The sequence below is a fragment of the Taudactylus pleione genome, unplaced genomic scaffold, assembly GCF_031769625.1.
Source record: "Taudactylus pleione unplaced genomic scaffold, aTauple2 ptg000017l, whole genome shotgun sequence".
In the NCBI taxonomy this organism is placed as follows: domain Eukaryota; kingdom Metazoa; phylum Chordata; class Amphibia; order Anura; family Myobatrachidae; genus Taudactylus; species Taudactylus pleione.
The window spans coordinates 7,750,141-7,764,582 of record NW_028284419.1 but is presented as its reverse complement, the minus strand read 5'-3'; the positions used below and the strand labels follow the sequence as shown (position 1 = coordinate 7,764,582).

The following is a 14,442-nucleotide window of genomic DNA, read 5'->3' as shown; positions in this document are numbered from 1 at the left end:
TAATTGGTACATTTTACATTTGGGGTGAGCGTTTGGGCGTAGGGCCCCCGGGGCTGGTCTGGCTGGGCCTCCTCATGGGATCACCACTTAATACACATAGTTGCTTTTCACATCACTTGTTGATTGAGCAGCTGCCATTTTTGTTTTTTTTAGTATGAGTTGCATGAAGGAGCCAGCATTAGTAGGGCATGCTAGTTCTAGTAGTGCTAGTTGGAGTTCCCAGGGGTGACTCCCAGGTAACCTGGCTCTCAATGTGGATGCATTTATGTATGTGCCTTTATCAGGAAGCCTTACATTTGACAAAATTTATATGTGCCTTTATCATGAGGCCTTATAATTGGTACATTTTACATTTGGGGTGAGCGTTTGGGCGTAGGGCCCCCGGGGCTGGTCTGGCTGGGCCTCCTCATGGGATCACCACTTAATACACATAGTTGCTTTTCACATCACTTGTTGATTGAGCAGCTGCCATTTTTGTTTTTTTTAGTATGAGTTGCATGAAGGAGCCAGCATTAGTAGGGCATGCTAGTTCTAGTAGTGCTAGTTGGAGTTCCCAGGGGTGACTCCCAGGTAACCTGGCTCTCAATGTGGATGCATTTATGTATGTGCCTTTATCAGGAAGCCTTACATTTGACAAAATTTATATGTGCCTTTATCATGAGGCCTTATAATTGGTACATTTTACATTTGGGGTGAGCGTTTGAGCGTAGGGCCCCCGGGGCTGGTCTGGCTGGGCCCCCTCATGGCATCACCACTTAATACACATAGTTGCATTTCACATCACTTGTTATGTTTGTATTTTTTTCATGTAATATTTCACATATATTTTAACCACTTTTTTCAAACACTCATTAATTAGTTTTACACATCTATACTTTACACTGCACTATCACCCTTTTTCCAATTTTCATGTGATGCCCTGGGGGGGTCCTTGGCTGGACGTTTTTCAGGGTTCTCTGCGCCCTGGACGTGAACCCCTTATTGTTAGGGACTGCTAGTAACAGAGAAGCCGTGATGTGGCCTAGTAGCATTCCATGTATTTGCAAATGCATGCAACCAATATCTCTGAATTTCTATGACCATATAGTCTTCATATATTTTTGCAAGTACTATTCAGTGTGCTGAGGAACAATAGGGGGTTAAATCCCCCTCCTTTTTCTATTTATCCAGAGCTGATAAGGAGAGTCATTTTATCAAGTCATTGGATAGACCTGTCTCAATTTCAATGTAGATGGACATTTGCTTACTGGGAAAAATATACTGGAAAACACGGCTATTGTTACACTTACTACTATTGAATAACTTCATTCTTAAAGGCATATTTATAAATGTAGTTTTGTTGAAAATCCCCCCAAAATTGCCATTTTCTGGGGATACCCACAAAAGGTAAGGATTCCCTGGGGTGACTGCAGAAAATATCAGATATTTTTTAATGCAAAAGCAGCCCCCATAGGTTTCTATGGTCCCAGTACCTAATTCCATATTCACATTTTTTTTTCAGAGAAGGAACGTCGGCCCGTACATTAGTGCCATTGAGCTTTTTCCAGGTGGTAAATATGCTAAAGTCAGACTATATTCTCTTTATGCTCATGAAGCCAAAGCAATGGCAAAAATATTTCAGAGATATTGAAGAAGTGCCTCATAAGGCCATCCTGCTCATCCCTAGAGAGACGGATTATTTTTTTGTGAACATGAAGAACGGTTATTTACTATATTTTGATTTTAGGTATGAGCAAATTACTGTGAATTAAGTATTTATATACAAATTGATATGTCAGCTTTTTAATCAGCTAAAAGGGGCAACATTTTTTTTCCAAAATTCTATAACAACCTATTACACATTCCTAGATATGATCCATGGAAAATGGCTTTTAATACTTATTCTGGGCACCATGAATATTGTGTCATACTCTTTAGGCTGTGTAATGACTATTTTTCAAAATGTATTTGATAATTTTTTGCAAGACTTCCTGAGCAAATTTGTTATTGTGTACCTTGTTTACATTTTTATATACTCCACTTTGCTGTTTCAACATCATGATCAAATCCATCTGATATTGAAAACCCTTAGAGTGTCACTGTACTAGTAGTTTGCTAACTCAGGTTGGGACCACTTGGACTAGCAGTGTGGTGGAGTGTGAATTAAGCTGGATGGCCAAATAATGCTATTCCTCATTCAGGCCACTAAGGGTAGCAGAGGACTGATGCTGCAGACTGATTAGCAGAACAGGTATTAAGAACAGGATAGCCTGTTGCTGTTGTAATAAGTATGGCAGCACAGACGGTGTAATGGTTAGCATTACTGCCTCACAGCACTGAGGTCGTGGGTTCGATTCCCACCACGGCGCTATCTGTGCTGAGTTTCTATATTCTCCCTGTGCTTGCGTGGGTTTCCCCCGGGTACTCTGGTTTCCTCTCACACTCCAAAAATACACTGGTAGTTTAATTGGCTCACAACAAAAATTAACCCTAGTGTGTATATGTGTGTGAGCATGTGGTAGGAACTAATGTGAATGGCCAACTATTCTCTGTAAAGCACTGCAGAATATGTGTGCGCTATATAAATAACTGGTAATAAATAAATAGTGTTAATCTAGGATGTGTAAACCAGCACTACAGTATCCCCACCAATAGTTCCAGAAGCTGCTGGGCAGAGTTGACCAGACTCTGGGAGTAAGTAGTATAGAATAAGGGTGTTGTGTCCAGCGCTAACCTTATATAACTATAAGTGTGGGAAAAAAATTGGTGCGATAGTCAATGCACACGATGCAAGTTTGGGTTAAAACAGTAGGTATTTAATGAGATGAATAGGATATTATTGAAGGAGTCACATTGCTCCTATCATTGAGGGTATACCCACACCCTACACTATCCTGCACAGGACATACCCTTCATTGAGATACGCTCACTGAAGACTGTATTTACTATCACAGCCATACGGGTTGTCATATTGGTGGTAACAGGGAGATGTAGGCACTAAGTGCTATACGGAAAGGGACCCCCCTTAGGGGTCTACTTATGTAACCTGCAACCCGCATACAAGGTGAAGGAGTATACCAAAACTCAGAAACATCCCCTACATCATAGGGATAGTACTCAGTTTGGCCATAGGGATATGTAGACACTCACTGGTGCTCTACGGAAAGAGGCACCCTAAGGAGCTCTCTTACCTCACCCTAATAAGAGCCAGTATTTATCACAGATTATTATCATATAGAATCTGGATCTTTCTTTCTTTCTTTCTTTCTTTCTTTCTTTCTTTCTTTCCCTATTCATCTCATTAAATACCTACTGTTTTAACCTAAACTTGCATCGTGTGCATTGACTATCGCACCAAATTTTTTTCCCACACTTATAGTTATAAATGGTTAGCACTGGACACAACACCCTTATTCAATAAATAAATGGTAATAAGTCTTGGAGCAGACTGCAATTATACCAGAACTGGGTGCCAGAAGCACAACTGAAATAGGCTGCAGGAAACACTGGAACTGAGTGCTGGAGCACTCATAGAGCAGGCAGCAGTGATATACAGTATATACGTTGTGAAACAATACTGGAGCAGGTTTGCTGGATATACTGTAGAGAAATGCTGTAGTAATTACTGGAGCTGGTATGATAGAACACTTCAGAATGCTTCTGAAGTAATTCCTGGAGCAGATGAGGTAGAATGCTGTGAAGTAATACTGGAGCAGATACTGAAACAGGAGCCATGATACTAATCCTCAGACAGAGATGTTGTATTGGCAATGTGCTGTCAACAGTTCTTGGTTCCTGATGTTGGGTGAGTCATGTGAGTCATGTGACTGGAGTACTGTAAGCTGGTTAGACTGAATGGATCATGTTATACAGTCCAAGATGGTGGCTCCCATGATGCAGAACAGCAGGAACAGCGGGAAGTGGAACACCAGCCACATTTACAGATTAGTGACCACAGGTCTCAGGGATATAGATGGCCAAAGGGGATGCAGATGGCAGTATAATGACACCGCCGGACTTGGCAATAGTGACCAGGACCCGAATGTGTGAAAGGAATTCCATTACATTTGGCGGATATTTGGGATTGAAGCCATGTTTTGGAACACATTGAAATTATTGAGTTGGAATAGGTGATGCTACTTGGAACATATGATGTGATATCATCACACACAATTCTTGAGCATGAGTTAGGTATAAAGGTAGTTAATTCTAATGTACAAACATATCATAAGTTTGGAGGGAACAACTTCTCAATTGTCTTAGATTATAGTTATTTTTGCTTTGACAGCAGATGATTTTAATAATTTCAACCAGGATTGTAAAATTAGGAGTGCAACATATTTTAAGGATATAGGTAGAAATAGTTATATACACTGTAACATCAGACATTATGAACTATTATGAAAATATTCTTATGCCTTATTTCCAGCATATTAAGCTAAACTGTTACAATGATGCTAGTTTCATAGATATGAAATGTGAAGCTTCTATGGAGGATATGACGATTGGAAGCAGGATACGAAAAGATTGTTAACAAGACTTTTCAATATATGTGATTAATTTATAAGCTGACAATTTACTGTTCTGGATATTGTTCCCTATGCTGAATTTTTAATAAGTTTGTCCTGTGCTGCTGACCAATGTGATATCTATTTTAGCAAAATTGTTATTATTGAATATTGTGTTCATCTAATTTGGAAACATGATTGAATTTGACTGTCACCAATAAAGTAGAGATTACATTTTTATAACTAATATTAGTCTATGATCGTTGTGAGTTTACCAGCGCAGTTTCCTCCTTATTTCTGACATTTCAGTTAGGCATGAAAGCTGTAGGTAGTACCTTTAGTGCACCAGTAAAGGACATCTTTAAACAATAACTTTTAACCCCACACCCACTGCCCAATAGGTATCTTAACTAACTTAGTGTTATCAACACCGAGCTGGTTTTTCAAAGCATCACAGCTGCAGACACTGTAATGTAGCATTTCACATGCAGATGCGCCTGCAGTCGCACACAGAACATAGGCATGCCACATATCATTTTAATCAGCAGAAGCTGCTTGTGTGTCCTATTTGCATCACTTTGCGAATAAGATGCATTTTAAGGGAACGAGTCACATGAAAATACGTTCTGTGCTACTGAGTGTGTAACGTGTGAGGAAGTGCATGGAGGATTGATGTATGTGGAGGTATATATATATATATATATATATATATATACTGTATATAGTATGGTATATTATATTATCAAACTTGTTTGAATGAGAACCACCTTTTTCTGAATGTAACACTTTTTGTTGTAGTGTAGGGTGTAATTATCTGGTGACCACCAGACAATAAGTACTAAAATGTATCTGAAAAAGAGGTTTCACCTATATTAAACTAGTATATTGTTGATTGTGTAGGTGGGGGATTAGGCAAATTAGCTCTGCCTCCCATCACAAGGCTCTATGGTTATATTCCTGTTCTTACCAGAGAAGTGCCACTAAGGGGCCACAACATTTGAAGCGTGGACTACCTTATGTGATAGGATTTGGAGTAAAGTGATTTTAGTGGTCTCCCCAATTTCCTGGTACTTTACATTTGACTGCAGCAGTTTCCTGTGAGGGACAGTACTTAAAAATTACCATTGAACCCTGACATGATGAGTGATCGAGCCCCACCCTACAAAGAAGAAATGGAGGCTCTTCAAGGTATTTTTTCCTCCATGTGTGCTTCTGCAGTGCTTAGGATGAGTGGGACTCATCCTTAGCACTTTTAATGAACATCTGGAAAAGAGTCTCACTTGTAAAGATATTAGTGATCACCACTTTTGAAAACGCATGAATGTGTGTTATTCATGTGTTGGACCGGACTCGATTCAACTCAATGAATAGGATTCTGTTCAGCCCATGGAAAGTATAAGAAAACCTCATCAAAAGTGTGCATACATATTGCATCCAATTAGAACATGTTCAGTAGCAGCCATTTTCCAGCAGTTTTCCTGACCCTATATGAATAGTTACAGATTACTGTTGAGATACTTTCATTTATATGTTTTTGCAATTAAGAAAAGCTTTAAAATACTGCAAGTTTATTGTGAATTTTCAAGCACATATGCAAAGCTCCAGCGTTGTTAGTTGATTTGCCATTTTATATATCACAGAGGAAATAATTGTTACATTTCAACATTTTAGCCAGACAGCTGCAAGCAACACCAGAAAGAAACAAAACCTGAGAAAAAGCGATGCCAATGGTGATTTGGAATCCCGTTTTGCCATTCGCGTTCTTAGGGGCTTTTCAATGCGTTCCCATTGGGTCAAAATGGCTTCTCGAGCTCCAGACCATTTTCCTGGACCAGTCAGACGAAGTTGGTAAGAATTGAAGGGGCCAAACACAACTTTGAATGCCAGAAGTGGGTCAATTAAAAACATCTTGAATATGTTTGGTTTTACCCCTATATCCGAGGCAAGATCATCCAGATATGTAATGTAATTTGTACGTCGAAAATTATTTTTAGATGTTGCAAACCTTAACGGATGATAAAATAAATATTGAAATTAACAGGTTTAATTCCAGCATAGCTGTCAACATTTTAAAATAATGTCCAAAGACAAACATAGTACAAAATAGGCCAACATTCATGCATTATAATGCAATCTTTGTGACACTGCAAAATGTGAAATTCAACATGTTTTAATGAAAATGTTGTCTTTTAAACAATTGAAAAAGATATCAGTGCTAAATATCAACTGACAATTTATATTGAACTGTATTTATATTAGAGATAAAACCACATAATTTGGGCCTATTTTGTTCCTACAGTATACCTCACTTACAATCATTTTCAAGCATTTCCATGCATTTTTAACCACCTCACAGCTCACAATATTGATTTCACTATTTTTCACCAATATAGGCCAAAGGCTGCAGCGAGCTGGCTGGCTAAAGTAAGCAACAGAGCAGCGGCACAAATGCACGGCAGTTTAAAAAAATATAGGACATCTATGAAACATTGCCAAACAGCAGTGGCAGAGAGGATGGCAGTTTAATAAACTATAATAATGTCAACCGGCAATGCCCCAAATTGTGCAATATGTAAAGAAAAGAGGTGCAAGACGGATTTTTTTTAAAAAGGACATACACAGTTTAACAAACCAAGCACTTTAGCGATTAGGACTGACACTTTTGTGGCTGAACTCTTTGGTTTGTATGGGCATCCACAAACCATTTTTTGGAAGGACTACTTTCAATTATTAAGGAAGCCTCATGTGAATGTGGGAAATATGCCACTGCCATTAAGAATGAAGTTAGTATCGAGGCATACCACCTAAAGACAAATGGTCCTGTACTATATAAGTATTCGGAATTCCCTTGTGATTGCCAGGGAATAATAATAGAGTCAAATGTATTAAAAAACTATTTGGGCCCCCCACAAAACAATTTCTTGGAAGGACTACCTCCAACCATTAATGAGGAGGTTGATGATGAGGGTGGTGTTGGTGGAGATTGCATGTGCTGGTCCAAACTGCTGGTAGCTGATACTGGACTGCTTGTTATTAATTTACAAATTATTATAATTTTTTTAAATAAATTGCATGAACTCACTGCAAATTACGTAACAGGGAGGAGGTGACTAGATGGTTGACAGATGGAACAGATGCCTTCACAACTGTTGTCAGAATTTAGCTAAAAATGATTCCACACCCAAGACGTGGCTTTTCTGGCTTTCTTTTTATCATGAGCAAGAACTGCTGCCACTAGTGACTGATTTACGCAAACCACATCCTCATCCTCAACATCCTCATTAGCGTAAGATAGGACACAAATTCCCCCCTCATCCTCCTTTTGCTTTCCTCCACACTATTATCCTCATTTTCTCTTATTTCATCATCTAATACTAACACAGCCATCTTGGCGTCAGTGATCTGCTGTGAAACTGGGTGACAGCTGTTATACTTACTTCCTCTATCAAAGGACTGTTTAATAGTCAAATGTTTTTTTAAATGACTACTACTAGTAGTCTTCTTGCTCCCTTTCTGGGATAAAGATCCACCCCCAGCAGCAGCAACAGGCGTAGCACTCAAGGATCCTTCTAAGGAACCACGGATAGAAGAGGAGTCAGTCATTCTGTCATTCCTATGTAATTGGATGCAGGACTACTTCTGATAATGAATGAGGATGTTGATGATGATGTAGTTGTTGGTGGTGGAGATTGCAGGCACTTGGATCCACATTTTCCAATTTGATGAATGTGCTGCAAATGATGTAACAGGGAGGAGGTTCCTAGATGGTTAAGGTCCTTACCTCTACTCCCTGTTACATGGCAATGGTTAAAAATTGCTTGAAAAAGGCTGTCTGGATTTGGGTGGAAATAATTACACACATGAGAAGTGGATTATTTGGTCCTTTGCCCAGGCATGGCAACAAAGGGATTTTTCCCACCATGGGCAACAACTGTTGCCTGATTTACAGTTTTTACACAAACATCCTCACCATCAACATGCTCATCATCATCATCAACATCCTCATCATCCTTGTTGTTGTAGCCAACTACGTAAATATCCTCATCATCCTCCTGGAGCAATTCCACAGAAGCATCCTCGATTTCTACGCCAGCATGTTGACTTGTGCTGCTCATCTCCTCATTTGCAGAGGGCACACAACTGGTAGAAGGAGGATCCTCTTCAAGTTCAATATTAGAAAGGTCAGGCTCACACACGGCAACCGCAGAAACACTTGGACTTTCCTCGGGGATCTGTAACTTTTCGGAGCACACAGTTGGTTCTGGTGTCTTACTTGTCTTAACAATTTTTACTTTTTTTGTACTTCTCCTACAAGCAGAAGGGCTTAAATCATCACAACTAGAACCATCAGTCATAAATAAAGACCAAAGCCTTATCCTTTTCTTGCCACTTCATGTAGTGAATGGCATATTGCCAATTTTTTGTTTCTCTAAAGCTAACTTAGCTTTAGATTTTTTTCTTTAACAGTGTAAAAGTTGATTTTACATGGCCTGACTTAAGCCCTGGTTCATCGGCCTTCATAGATGATGTTGACGACCTTGTATCGTCATCATGACTGCTGCCGGCAGCTACAAGACTGGTATGTGGATCCTGCTCTCCTGTCATGTGACTGTCCTACTTACTCACTGCAGTCTTATAGCAGTGTCAGCAAGCAATTATAGTGCAGCTAAGTTGCAACTAATGCACACAACCGCACACAAAAAAAAATATTTTTGAAACTGGGGGAGAGCACACCTGAACAAGGCAGCAGCCCCTTGATAAATGACATGATTGTGTTATCTAGTCACCTGTCACCCTTCACTTGGAGCTCCAGGAGAGACTGCCGGGAATACAGTCAATCTGCGTCACAATGCCCCATCGGAACTGTCTGGGAGAAGCTGCAGCTTCCCTACATTCAGTGAGCCCATCCAGTGTAAAGCTGGCCACACACTAGACCAACTTACATCCAACCAGCCAACTTGTTGATTGGTTGGAATGAAAATCTGGTAACGTATGGGAATAAATGATGATCAGCAATTTTCTCCTAAATGCCAGAAAACAGATGAAAATGGTGGTTCAGACAAGTTTGTTAAATGTTTGATCTAAACTATTTGTTCAAACAACAGGTTTGTTCCATTTTCCAGTGTTTGGGAGCAAATTGCTGATTGTATTCCTTACCAGATTTTCATTCCAACCAATCAAATAGTTGGCTGGTTGGACAGATAATCTTTAGATGTGTGGCCAGCTTTAGAGAAGGCACTGATGCCTGAACTCCAGCTGCTCCTTCACTTTACAAAACAAAAATATATTTTTTAGCTGCACTGCGATGGAGCGATTTCTAGGTACTCATAAACCCCCCTGCATGTGCATATGTAGAGTTTTGTGAGCCCATTCCTGTCAGGCTAGACATTTGACTGTAAGCAACAAGACATCTAAGAGTGAACCCTTGGCATTTTGATTCTATGGTAGAACATACCAAAAGAGGTGTAGTTACGATACTCCGAGTGGTGGTAGCCACAGAATAACACAGTAGGCATAAATGCCAAAGATACAGGTGACTACACAAAGTGTGGAACTTTGGTAGGATTCCACAAGTTACACGGATGAGTTGACACTTTGCAAAGCGCATAGCATGCAAGTGGGTATATGGTGGGTATATGGAGGAGCTGGCACTGTTTGGACAGCATGTAATAACTGAGATACACATATGTGATGGGAACGGCGCGTAGCATGCAATGAGAGCCACAGATGTATTCGCACTGTGGGAACACCTCATTGTGTGCAATGAGTGGCATGGATGAATTGGCACTGTTTGGATACGGCGCTGGAACTGTGCTAATAGAGCATACCATGCAATGAGAGGCTCAGAGTATATTGTAATAATCCCAGAGCTCAAAATGGACAGCAAGTGTAACAGAGTAACCATGATAAATGTAAAAAAATGGAATTGGCACAAACAATTACCCTGGTGCATATGGACTCAGTGAATGCCCAGGTCGCAGCCCAGTGTAGTTGGTTCCCACAATGAAAGCAATAGAGTACCTAGCTGCTATAAGGACTTCGCCTGAAAACATGGCAGTTGGAAATGCTGGTAAGGATGTCTTGCTGTCATGGAAAGCAAACACTGGAGTTTAAACAACACGGGAAAAAGCTATACTGGAGAGTATAGTTCTAGAGCAGGAGCACCTATGTAGAATACAATTGATGCTCAGGCACTAGAGGAGGTTCATAGTAGGGATCCGAATCTACCCAAGCATCCCACTGTGATGCTGAACGTCATCCTCCAGACGTTGGATTCTCAAGAGATTTCGCCTCTATGTAAGGCGCCGAGACCAGAACTCGGCACCATTTCACTCCCACACTATGTACGCTACACACTGCTCTGCTGGTAGTGATACTCACTGGCTGTGTCCAGAGAGTCACAGATGGCTGTGCTGGCAAAGTGACTGTGTAAGGGGGCACACTGCATGCTGATGTATACAGTGCTATACTCTGCTGATTAAAGTGTCGAGACTCAAAAATGGCTGTGTGTACAAAAAAAGTTTAAAAAGTAAACAAAACTTTCAAGAAAGTTAAAAGTTTAAAAATACATTTTTTTTTATTTTTTGGTGCTGTACCCCACTGTGTATACAGGCACTCTTTGGGCCTTAGCCCTCTGTGTATTAATGCACCGTGACTCCTTGGGCCTTAGCCCACTGGGCCTGATTCAGGCCCGCTCGCTAAATGTGGCCGCTTGCTCTTAGCGTATGGAAATTCAGCTAAGTGTTGTCAAGGCAGGCGCTCGCACGCCAAGGCATAAGCACACCCACTATGTCTTAGCGAGCGAACACTTTGTTTTTACAGATGCCCACCAGCCTGTCTTTAGCCACCCACTAGCGGACATCATCTCCAGGAAGTATATACAACCATCGGTACATCAGGCTCCATCAGATCTTACCGCAGCACTTGTGGTTGACTGTACCCTACCGCAAGCACAGCGAGCACTTCAGTGTATAATTCAACCAGGTGACGTGTACTATGACGATACCGGCTAAGTATGCACGCCTCTGAAATGGCATTGAAACACTCAGGCACGCCTGAATCCTCAACTCTTTGGGCCATAGCCGTCTGTGTATAAAGGCACTGTGACTCCTTGGGCCGTAGACCTCTGTTTATACAAGCACCATGACTCCTTGGGCCATAGCCCTCTATGTATACAAGCACCATAACTCCTTGGGCCTTAGGCCCCGCTTGCTATTTGCGAGCGCTTGCTCTGGATCAGGGCGTGCTGGTTTTTTTTATCTCCAGCCTCCAGGCCACTTACTAAGCTGTGGGTGACCACCCACAGCTTTAGCGGGTGGCCAGGTGATGGTCGGGATTATCACGACCATCGGGCTTGCGAGGAGACCCTTGTGGTAGGGTCTCATGTCTCGCATTCCCGAGTGGACTCCCTGCTCTAATAGAGCAGGAAGTCCACTACTGACATCACGAGTGATGTCAGTAGGCCACCCACAGACGGCAGGCATTCCTTCGGGAATGCCCCCATTTGTCCAGCCACCCCCCTACCCGCCTACAAAATGGGGCGAGCTGACAATCAACATCGACAGCAGCCCCGTCTTGTAGTGAGCCCCTGAGCGAGTGAAGTTATCACTCGCTCCGGGGCTCGCGCATGTGCATTGCGCACGCCGTGCATGCCCAATGCCCAACCATCGACCCGCTTGCGAGCGCTATGCACTCGCAAGCGGGTCTAAATCAGGCCCTTAGCCCACTGTGTATACAAGCACCATAACTCCTAGGGCAGTAGCCCTCTGTGTATAAAAGCACCATGACTCCTTGGGCAGTATCCTTCTGTGTAATAAAGCACCGTGACTCCTTGGGCAGTAGTGTATAAAAGTACAGTGACTTCTTGGGCAGTAGTCCTTGTGTATAAATTAGTAGCACCATAACTCCTTGGGCAGTAGCCCTCTATGTATAAAAGCACCATAACTCCTTGGGCTGTAGCCCTTTGTGTCTAAAAGCACCATGACTTCTTGGGCAGTAGCCCTCTGTGTATAAATTTAAAGCACCATGACTCCTTGGGCAGTAGCCCTCTGTATATAAAAGCACTTGACTGCTTGGGCCTTAGCCCTCTGTGTATACAAGCACTGTAACTCCTAGGGCCGTAGCCCTCTGTGTACACAAGCACTGTGACTCCTTGGGCCATAGCCCACTGTGTATACAAGTACTGTACTATGACCTGATGGCCATACTCCACTTCCCAAGGACAATTCCATCTTGAACTACTTGTCATTTGTGCCTCTGCTGTGTGACAATGTTTTATAGATGTGCTTTAAACTGTGGTGTCTGTGCTGCTGCGCTGCTGCTCTGTTGCTTAGTATCCAGTCAGCAAACTGCAACCTTTGGCCAATAATGGTGAAAACAATATTATAAGCTATGAGGTGGTCTAAATTGACTGTAAATGAGTGGAAATTAATTTTGAAGAGGTTAATAATATTCTAGGAACAAAAAAGCCCACATTATGTGATTTTAGCTTTTTTTGTAAATTTTTGTAAAAAATCCAAATCCAAATCCAAATACAAAATCAGTCACGGCAGGTTTGGCAAATCCAATTCCAAAGCTGGATGATGAATCAGAGCCAAATCCAAATCCAGCAAAAATGGTCCGGCACACATCCCTAATTCATATAGTGGCTGGCTGATGGGTGACTCTGCGCATGAGCGCTGGAGTTTAGTAGTAACTCCTGAGAGGTGTTGTGTCATCTATAGTCTGAGTCTAATTTGGTTCTGTTAATGATTCTACTTGGTAAGGCCAGCAATCAGTGGCCTGCTGAGTGAGTGAGGCCAGAGTTGTCTATGAATGCTGGTACTGATGCTAAGATATTTGTTTAATCTCACCTGCCAGACCTTCATCTCAAAGCCATGGCTATTAAATCTGCCAAGGAACAGTGGTGCAGAGCTGTGTGAGTCTGTTACTGCCAGGCTCCACGTTCTGCTGTAAGCAACAGGACATCCAAGAGATTTGTTTAACTACTTGACTGAATAAATAGTAAATATAAAACTGTGAATACTCGCATTCATTTCTATATAGGACTAGCTTTCAAGTGAATGACTAAATATAAATAGCAGAACAGGTTATAAATTGGCTAATACACATTTATCTGGAATGCTCTACTTTGACCATTCAAATAAGGAGCAACATCAGAGACTATATACTACCTATAGACCTCCTACATAAACGTAATTTCATGTGGAGGCTATATACTATGCCTTAATCCTCTCATTTTGATACATTTTTAATTTTCATATTTGTATAACTTTTTTTATTCTGCACATATTTTTATTATTGTATGTTAAATAATGTATAATTAATTGTTATATAAATACAGTTAAAGCCTTATTTAATATAAATTGTCAGTTGATCTGTAACTCTTCCCGCACCCCAAACTCTAACCCTCCACGTGGGGTGCCTAACCCTAACCTCCCCCCAGTGGTGCCTAGCCCTAACCCCCCTTCCTGCAACCTAACCTTAACCCTCCCCAGGGGGTGCATAACCCTAATCTCCCCCTGGGGGTTCCTAAACCTAACACCCTCATCCCCAGGCTAAGTGTAATACTTACCTTTATATTTACCTTTGGGATGGCGGGGGTCCAGGTGCCGACATCAGTATCCTGATGTTTTCAGGATAGCGGCATCGGTATTATGCTGGGCATCGGGATTCTGGTGTCGGTATATCGACATCCAAGGTCCCGAACATCGGCATATTAAATGTATACAGTTTTCGGGGTATATCCTGCCAAGCATGTCGACATTACAACTATGTCAATAATCTCATGTCAACTTAATGAATGTCGACATGATGAATGCAGACAAAATATACCACACCTGTGTTTAAATGTTTCCGCAGTTAACTGTAGTATAAGTCATGCATACTTAAAAAGAGAAGCAATGTCCTTGAATGCATTATAATGGAGGTAATATATATAATTTATCTTTATTTG

The 14,442-nt window shown here is 41.3% G+C and overlaps 1 protein-coding gene across 1 annotated transcript in view; it reads right to left on the bottom strand.

Moving 5' to 3' along the window:
- Nucleotides 1-6,146: 6,146 nt before the first annotated feature.
- The window catches only part of LOC148540777 (dimethylaniline monooxygenase [N-oxide-forming] 2-like), a 130,185-nt gene continuing 121,889 nt past the window's right edge, over nucleotides 6,147-14,442 (bottom strand). Inside the window, exon 9 of the mRNA XM_088481714.1 lies at nucleotides 6,147-6,492. Coding sequence (XP_088337840.1) covers nucleotides 6,147-6,492 — 346 coding nt within the window. The remainder of the gene's footprint in view (nucleotides 6,493-14,442) is intronic.